The sequence below is a fragment of the Pseudorca crassidens genome, chromosome 4 (assembly GCF_039906515.1).
Source record: "Pseudorca crassidens isolate mPseCra1 chromosome 4, mPseCra1.hap1, whole genome shotgun sequence".
Classification (NCBI taxonomy): domain Eukaryota; kingdom Metazoa; phylum Chordata; class Mammalia; order Artiodactyla; family Delphinidae; genus Pseudorca; species Pseudorca crassidens.
The window spans coordinates 61,138,170-61,148,306 of record NC_090299.1 but is presented as its reverse complement, the minus strand read 5'-3'; the positions used below and the strand labels follow the sequence as shown (position 1 = coordinate 61,148,306).

Below are 10,137 nucleotides of genomic sequence, written 5' to 3'. Positions count from 1 at the left end.
CACGTGAATCTGAGACTGTATGTTGTGTAAGGGTGTCTGTGCGGGGGAGACGTATATGAAGAAGTGTGTCTGTGTGAGGCGGCAGGAGTGCGGTGTGTGTATGTGAGAGTGTATGAATGCAGGTGAGAAGGTACAGGTGGATGAGAGTCTGTCCCTGAAAGGGGCAGGAGTGTCCGTAACAGGTGTGTGGGAGGCTATGTGTGTGTCTATGTGAGTGAGCGTGCTTGGGGGGTATGAGGACACAGAGAGGGGGTGTGAGGAGATGTGTGAGTGAGTGAGGTGGTACATCTGAAGAGATTTGCATGTATTTGTGTGTAAGTGTGTGTGTGTGCACGTAGGTGTGTTTATATACATCTGCATACACAGAAGTAGAAACCTTTCCTTCCAGGAAAAAAGAAAAACTGGAAGAAAATATTTTCATAATAGTAGTCTCTAGTGGCGGAATAAGAGGCAAATTTTATTTTCGTGACTTCTTTTTTACTTCGTAGTCAGAAAGACAATGAACATTTCAGTCTGTTTGCTTCATTCCAAGAATATGTGACAACTATTGTAACTTTCTGGAAACATGTAAAAATGATAAAAATCTTGACTGCTGAAAGGTTTCTTGATAGGAACGTGTTTGAAAATTGGAATTCTCTTTTTTAACATATAACGAAATAGATCTCTAAGTCTCTGGTTAATTTAATAGAAGGAAATCCTGCCTTTAAATCTGAGAACCATGTACATGTTTAATTTTTCATGTAACTAATGTAAGGCCCACTCATGTCATGCTGTTACAGGAAGCTAAAGTGCTTTAGGGTTTCCAAAGCCTCAAAACATAAACATTAACAGGAATTATCGATGATGGAGGGGCTTAGGTAATTATTGTCTTTTTCTTTTAGTTTTTTTTTTTTTACAGGTGGTTTTTTAAAAAAAATAATGCTCCTATAGGGCTTATGTAGTAAGGTTTCTGTCAAACTGATTTAGTAGCAGGTTGCTTTCCTAAGTCAGTGCAAAAGGCCATGAGTTCTTTCACTTACGCTCCATGATCTCTGCGCTGCCCCATTTTACTAATAATAACATACGAGGTTTTCCCGATTCTAGGCTAAATCTTATTAATAGTTTGTGGGAGTAAATGGCTGAAGTGTTCTTCTATTTTTAATTTATTTCAACCTTAGATGTTTTCTTAAAGTGATATGCTATCATCAACATCAGGCGTCTGCAGCCCAATTTATTTTGTACTGTTATCTGTGGGCTCCATGGTATACACATAATGTGAATCAGTTGCTTGGAGTCCTGGGTAACTAGTTTACTTTTATGTAGATAACAATAAAAAAAAAGGGATTCTGTATACCATACCTTTCCTTTACACTTAAAAAGCAACCCCAGCTATTAAAATACACACAGGGCAAACTCTATTACAAATGCTATTAAGTTTGGCTGCAGAACATGTATCACTGAACCATGAGTGAGAATTCAGACCCACAGATGCTTTTTATTGTCTGATTAGTGCTTCTTCACTTGTCTCAATAACACATCTATCAAAGAGATTCACTTCAAACAACATTACTTGGAAACTGCTAGTAAAATGTTGACAGAAACGGTCTTCAAGCCGACTGTGACACTTTTCCTAGGGCAAAAGAAAGAGCAACGGGGCTGAACTCCACCACATCAGACCACTGCTGGGGTTCAGTGAACACTTTATTTTCCCACTTGAATTTGAGCTCTTCTGCAAGGTCACTCCTGCTGATCTTGCGGAGATGGCGAGCCAGAAGACGAAGTTTGTCCGTGGAATTTGGGAGTGATCTTTTCCAAAAGCAAAGAATTTCGTGGGTCTGTTCTGTGAGATCATCAGGGTTGTTCAGTTTGATGAGCTGAATGGTGCTGTGGCGAAGGGGGAGGGATGAGAAGAGACACAGGGCGTTTTCTTCTGAGAGCTCGTCTGCCAGCCAGTAGAGCAAGTTGTCCCACAGGACTTCTGCCAGGCACACGTGGGACACTCAGTGTTAGGACCCTTTCATGGAGGGTGTGCTCATCTAACCCTCCAACTGTTCACAGGAAACTTAATCTCTGGTTTGGCCTCTGAGAAGCAGAAAGATTTGGGACCAGCCAGATGGAGAGTTGAGAGTCTTTGAATCCCTGCCCTTTCTGGGGTCTTCTTCTGAGGGAACCACCTATTGCAAAGGGTTAGAAATGCTTCTCAAATTTTAACTTCCCTGAGATCCAGTAGGGCTCATTAAAATGGTGTTTAGGCCCCCACCCCAGATAGTCTAATTAAGTAAAACTAGGATAGGGGCAAATCTTGGCATTTTTAACAAGTTCCCAGATGATGCTGACGCTGAGGTCCTCAACCACACTTTGAGTAGCACTATATTAGAAGACATTTTTAGATTCAAAAACTACTTCCCTTAATTTGTACTAACCTGATGCATAAATTATAGCAGCAGCTAGGCAATCCTCATGCCCCAACCCCCCAACTACACACACACACACACACACACACACACACAAACTCACCAAAATTCAATATACAAAGAGCAGTTCTGTAGAAGGTCCATTTCACCAACATTCCCCCTGGCTTCTGGACTATTTAGAACTACACACATCTCTGAATATATCCTGTAAGTTCAGCATACCCCTCCCCTTACCCTGTGACTCCTGGCTACCACCTAAACTCAAGATTCCAATTTTCTGTTGTTTGGTTGTTATTTATTTTATTGTGTAGCTCAAATCCATCGCTCTCAGCAAACCCCTCAAGCCCTTCTCTCTCCTTGCACACATCAGCCCGAACTTGCATCAGTGATTTTCTCCCACTCATGCAAAACTCTGCTCCAGTTTCCCTGGTTTGGTGTCAGAAAATTCTATGTCTGCCACCTTTTACTCTGTTCTTTCCATCTACCTACTCACATAAATTGCATCTGCTTTTACACTATAAATCATGCCACTTTTCTGTGAAAGCTACTCAGGAAATGGAGCCAACACATCCTTCCCCTCCATTGCCACTTTCAAACCAACATTCTGCTTCCCTCTTGCAGTATATTCATTTTTATTGTCCATGCTACATGGGTAGGCTTTCCTCTCTCTATCCACATCAACTGTCTCCTGCCATTGGCAGGCAGCAGCAACAGCAACCCTGTTGATAGTCAGTCATACCTCTGACCACATGATTTCTTAATCTTGTCAACATCACTGACCTGTGTGGTGTCTCCATATTAAAAACTGACTTACATGGCCAATCCTTATGTTTCATCATTAGCTAGAACTATTCCACTTCCATGGCTTCGGCTGCTCAATATTACTGCTCACCACTACCCCCTAAACTTCCACAGCTTCTGTTCCTTTGTTCCTGCTTAATATGTTTCTTGCCCCATCACTAATACAGCAAGTCCTTTGACACCCGCAGTCATTCCATCATCTCTGCCTCTGTACCCATACTGCCCTAATGATCAGCTGTGTAGGTCAATAATGGTCTTGCATCCACCTTAAAATCTGTTGTCCTTTTTAGCTTTCAATGTTCTCAATTTGTCAGTCTCCAATTCTGTCTTACTCACATTGCAGTCAACTACAGGGATGCCCAGGGTTATGAAATGATACTGAATGTGATCGACAAGCTCTAAGCTTTGTACACAATTTAAGCCTTTAGCAGCTTACAAATCCATTAAAAACTCTGTTTCTTGAATTCAATTTAAAATTTTCCAGAGCAATGACATAATACTTTCCTACCATCCTTAAGCCCCAATCTCACTCTTATTCTGTTTCACTCGGCCAGTGTCAGTCTCTCCTAACTTTCCCCAAAGCCATTTGACCAGAGTTCTCATAACCTCGTTTTCATTTCAAAATCACTTTTTTACAGAATCTCACTCCTCCATGTTTGCTGGGTGCCATCCCCACAGTGTTTTTCATCTAATAATTTCCCTTCACACCTGTTCCTTAACCTCCTCATCAGGTTCTTTCCATTCTTCCCACAGGCACTCTCAAGCCTCCCCTTGCCTTGCTTCTGCTGCTGTTTCAAGCTCTCAGGCTATCTCTCCCCATCCTTTTACCATAAAATCTTTTCATGCCTATTGTAAATCTGATGCCTTAAGTCCATCACTATCAACTCACTCCTTAAGCCCTTGCTTTAGAGGTTATATAGCCTCATTTAAAAAAAATTATTTTATTGAAGTATAGTTGATTTACAATGTTGTGTTCATTTCTACTGTACTGCAAAGTGATTAAGATATATATATATATATATATATTCTTTTTCATATTCTTTTCCATTATGGTTCATCACAAGATATTGATATCCTCTTTTAAAACTCTATTAAAGCCTTATTTTCCAATCTTTCTAGAGCCCTCCTAAATACTACTTACAGCAACTGATTCTCAGTCTACATCTTCTCCAACTTCCACAGAGCATTTTACTCCTTCCCTTGGGTTCCATGGCCTGCCCTGCTCTTCCTCTTCCCTCTCTTTTCCCTTTGCTGACTGTCTTCCTCCTGATTGTGCTGAATTACTGCTTCCTATCTCAGGCCCTTTCTGTTTCTGTCCCCTCCCCTCAGTGAATTCACCAACTGCCTTAATAAAGGGTTCTGCATAATTGCCATAAAGATGCTCACCAAACTTGGGAGAAGAATGGATGAACACAGTGAGAACTTCAACAGAGACAGAAAATATAATAAAATACTAAACATAAGTTATAATTGAACTTAAAAATACACTTAAGGGATTCAACAGCAGACTGGATAAGGTAGAAGAACAAATCACTGACCTGGAACACAAAGCAATAGAAAACCAAGACTGAGCAGCAAAATGAAAAAAAAAGAAAAAAAAAAAAAAAAAAAGAAAGAAAAGGAATTTTAAAAAGTAAATATACCTTTAGGAAAACATTAAATGGAATAACTTTCACATTATCAGGGTCCCAGAAAGAGAAAGAGAAGGAAGAGAGAAAGAGCCAGAAGAATTCTTTAAAGAAACAGTGGCTGAAAACGTCCCTAATCTTAGTAAGAAAAGAGACATCAAGGTCCAAGAAGCTCAGAGATTTACAAATAAGATGAACCCAAAGAGACATACACCAAAACACATTACAATTAAAATGGTAAAAGTTAAGGATAAAGAGAGAATCCTAAAAGTAGCAAGAGAAAAACAACTTGTTACATGCAAAATAACCCCCCATAAGTCTATCAGCAGACTTTTCAGCAGAAATTTTACAAGTCTGAAGGGAAAGGCATGATATATTCAAAGTGCTGAAAAAAAATTTTTTTCCAACCAATAATTCTCTATCCAGCAAGCTTAGCATTCAAAGTTGAAGGAAACATCAATAGTTTCCAGATAAGCAAAAGCTAAAGTCCATCACCAGTAAACCAGCCCTGCAACAAATATTAAAGGGACTTCCTTAAGCTGAAAAGAAATGGCACTAATTAATAGTAAGAAAACATACAAAAGTAAAAATCTCATTGGAAAAGGTAAATATATAATAGGGGTAGTGGATCAATCACTTGTAAAGCAAGTATGAAGGGTAAAAGACAAAGGTAGAAAATTAAAATTACAATAATTAGTTAAGGAGTACATAAAATAAAAAGATGTAAAATGTGTCATCAAAAATAGAAAATGGGGGTGGGAAGTAAAAGATAAAGATTTGGAATGTGTTCAGATTTAAGTAGGTACTAACTTAAAACAGGGTACTATTTACATTGAATGTTCTATGTGATCCTCACAATAACCACAGGAAAAAGAAATAATAGTGAATACACAAAAGAAAATGAGAAAGAAATCTAAACAAAACACTAAAGAAAACTACCAAAACACAAGGGAAGAGAGAAAGATAAGAACAAAAAAAAAAAACCTATAAAAATAGCCAGAAAACAATTAACAAAATGGCAATAAGTACATACCTATCAATAATTACTTTAAATACAAATAGACCTAATGTTCCAATCAAAAGATATAGAGTGGCAGAATGGATTAAAAAAAAAAAGACCCATCTATACACTGCCTATGAAAGACTCATTTCAGAAGAAAGGACACACAGACAGAAAATGAAGGAGCAGAAAAAGATATTCCATGCAAATTGAAATGAAAAGAAAGTGGAGTAACTATAGCCATATCAGACAAAATAGACTTTAAAACAAAGACTGTAATAAAAGACAAAGAAGGGCATTACATAATGATAACAGGATCAATCCAGTAAGAAGATGTAACATTTATAAATATATATGTACCCTACAGAGAAGCACCAAAATATATAAAACAAATAATAATGGACTTAAAGTGAGAAATTTAAGCAATACAACAATACTAGGGGATTTTAACACCTCACTTACAACAATGGATAAATCATCCAGATAGAAAATCAATAAGGAAATATTGGACTTAAATGACACATTAGACCAGATGAACTTACTAGATATACACAGAACATTCTATCCAAGAGCAGCGGCATACACATTCTTTTCAAGTGCACATGGAACAATCTCCAGGATAGATCATATGCTAGGCCACAAAACAAGTCTTGATAAATTCAAGAAGACTGAAATATTATCAAAGCATCTTCTCTGACCACAATGGCATAAAACTGGAAATCAACTACAAGAAAGAAACTGGAAAACCCACAAAAATGTAAAGATTAAACAACATGCTACCAAACAAACAATGGATTATTAGGAAATCAAAGAAGAAATAAGACATACTAAAATCTATGGAAAACCACCAGCAAAAGTGGTTCTAAGAGGGAAATTCTTAGAAATGCAGGCCTACTTCCAGAACAAGAAAAATCCCAAATAAACAATTTAACTTTATACCTAAAGGAACTAGTAAAAGAAGAATAAACAAGTAGAAGTAAGGAAATTAGTAGAAAGAAGGAAATAATAAACATCAATGCAGAAAAAAATGAAATAGAGAAAAAAAATAGAAACAATCAATGAAACTAAGAGCTGTTTTTTTGAAAGATAAACAAAATCAACACATCTTTAACTAGACTAACCAAGAAAAAAAGAGAGAGCACTCAAATAAGTGAATTCAGTAATGAAAGATAAGTTACAACTGATACCACAGTAATAAAACAGATCACAAGAGACTATTCTAAACAAATATATGACCAAAAATGGGCAATCTGGAAGAAATGGATAAATTCCTAGAAACATACAATCTCTCAGGGATGAATTATGAAGAAATAAATCTCAATAGACAAATTACAAGCAAGGAGATTGAAGCAGTAATCAAAAAGTTCCCAACGAACAAAAGTCCAGGACCAGATGGCTGCACAGATGAATTCTACCAAATATTCAAGAAGATCTAATACCTATCCTTCTCAAGCTCTATCAAAAAATTGAAGAGTTGGGAACACTCCCAAACTTGTTTTACAAAGCCAGCATTACTCTGATATCAAAACCAGTCAAGGACACCACACTCACACACACACACACACACACACACACACAAAATCCAGACCAAATCCCTTGATGAATATAGATGCAAAAATCCTCAACAAAATATTATCAAACTGAATCCAACAATTTATTAAAATAATCATATACCACAACCAAGTGGGATTTATTCCAGGAATGCAAGGATGATTCAATGAATTGATAGCCACAAATTAATTAATGTGAAGAATCACATTAACAAATGAAGGATAGAAATCATTTGATCATTTCAATAGATGTGGAAAAAGCATTTGACAAAATTCAGCATCCATTTATGATAAAAAAAAACTCTTAACAAAGTAGGTATAGAGGTAACATACCTCAACATAATAAAAGCCATATATGACAAACCCACAGCTAACATCATACTCACTGGTGAAAAGTTGAAAGCTTTTCCTTGAAGAACAGGAATAATACAAGAATGCTCATGATCACCACTGTTATTCAACATATTATTGTAGTCCTAACCATAGCAATTAGTCAAGAAAAAGAAATAAAAGACATCCAAACCAAAAAAGGAAGAACTAAAACTATCATATTTGAAGATGATATGATGCTGTATATAGAAAACCCAAAAGATTCCACCAAAAAACCGTGAGAACTAATAAATGAATTCAGAATAGTTGCAGAATACTAAATCAATATACAGAAATGTGTGGCATTTCTGTACATTAATAACAAACTATCAGAAAGAGAAATTAGAAAAAAAATCCTGTTTACAATTGCATCAAAAAGAATAAAATATCTAGGGATAAATTTAACCAAGGTGAAAGACCTGTATATTGAAAACTATTAAACACTGATGAAAGAAATTGAAGACACAAATAAAGGGAAAGATATTCCATGTCCATGGATTGGAACAATTAATATTATTAAAATGTCCATACAATTCAAAGCAATATACAGATTCAGTGCAATCTCTATCAAAATTCCAATGGCACATTTTACAGAACTGGAACAAATAATACCAAAAACTGTATGGAACCTCAAAAGATTTCAAATAGCCAAAACAATCTTGAAAAAAAAGAGCAAAGCTGGAGGTGTCATGCTCCCTGATTTCAAACTATACTACAAAGCTAATCAAAAGAGTATAGTATGGCCATAAAAACAGACACACAGATAAATGAAACAGAATTGAGAGCCTAGAAATAAACCCACATAAATATGGACAATTAATTTATGACAAAGGAGCAAAGAACATACAATGGTGAAAGGATAGTGTATTCAATAAACGGTGTTGATAAAACTGGACAGCCACATGCAAAAAAAACAAGAAAGAAAGAAACTAGACCACTATCTTACATCATACACAAAATTGAGCTAAAAATAGATTAAAGACTTGAATGTAAGACCTGAAACCATAATAATCCTAGAGAAAAACATAGGCAGTAACCTCCCTGACATCATTCTTATTTATGTTTTTGTGGCTCTGACCCAAAGACAAAGGAAACAAAAGAAAAAATAAACAAATGGGACTATATAAACTAAAAAACTTCTGCAACGTGCAGGAAAGCATCATCAAAATGAAAAGGCAACCTACTGAATTGGAGAACATATTTGCAAATCATATATCTAATAAGGTGTTAATATCTAACATACATTTAAAAAACTCATACAACTCAATAACAAGCAAACAAATGATTTGAAAAATGGGCAGAGAATCTGAACAGACAGTTTTACAAAGACAGAGATGGCTAACAGGCACATGAAAAGATGTTCAACATTTTTAGGGAAATGCAAATCAAAATGACAATGAGATGTTACCTCACACCCATCAGAATGGCTATTATTGAAAAGAGAAGAAATAACAAATGTTAGAGAGGATACAGAGAAAAGAGAACCCTAATTGTTATGGGACTGTAAATTGGTGCAGCCATTATGGAAAACAGTATGGAGGTTCCTCAGAAAATTAAGAATAGAACTACCATATTTCCACTTCTTGATATTTATCCAAAGAACACAAAAACACTAAATTGAAAAGATGGATGCACCCCTATGTTCATTGCAGCATAGAAACAGCATAAGTGTCTACTGATGGATGAATGGAAAAAGAAGGTGTGGTATATATATACACAATGAAATATTACTCAGCCATAAAAAAGAATGAAATCCTGCCATTTGTGTCAACATGGATGGACCTTGAAGGTATTACGCTAAGTGAAATAATTCAGGCAGAGAAAGACAAATACTACATGATTTCATTCATATGTCTAATCTCAAAAAACAAAACAAAGGAACAAATAAAATAAACCCAAAACAAACTCATAGATACAGATATCAGAATTGTGGTTTCCATAGAAGAAGGGGGTTGAAGGGTTAGTGAAATGGGTGAACAGGGTAAACTGTATGGTGATGGATGGTAACAAGACTTGTAGTGGTGATCACTGTGTAGTGTATACACATGTTGAATTATAATGCTGTACACCTGAAATTTATATAATTTTTAAAAAACTTACATTAAGAAGTTTTAATGGGAGGAGGTTAAGAATCAACATAAGAACAATGTAAATTTAAGTATATTGATACTGTAGCACTGTAAAATAAGTGAATAGAATTTTTGAGATATGAACTATGTACTTAATCCTCTCAAAAAATTGAGAAATGCCAATTTAAATAGTGCAGCAGATTCTATCATTCCCATCAACAGGCATATGACCTGAACTGCGTCTAGGATAAGAGGTGCACATTGGATTTTTTCTTTTCTTTGTGTAAACAATTTACCCCCTCAGTCATTCTTTCTTCGCAGATGTCT

The 10,137-nt window shown here is 35.9% G+C and overlaps 1 protein-coding gene across 1 annotated transcript in view; it reads right to left on the bottom strand.

Moving 5' to 3' along the window:
* Window positions 1–1,586: 1,586 nt before the first annotated feature.
* DTHD1 (death domain containing 1) overlaps window positions 1,587–10,137 on the bottom strand; it is a 70,195-nt gene continuing 61,644 nt past the window's right edge. Inside the window, 2 exon segments of the mRNA XM_067734624.1 lie at window positions 1,587–1,957; window positions 3,527–3,597. Coding sequence (XP_067590725.1) covers window positions 1,587–1,957; window positions 3,527–3,597 — 442 coding nt within the window.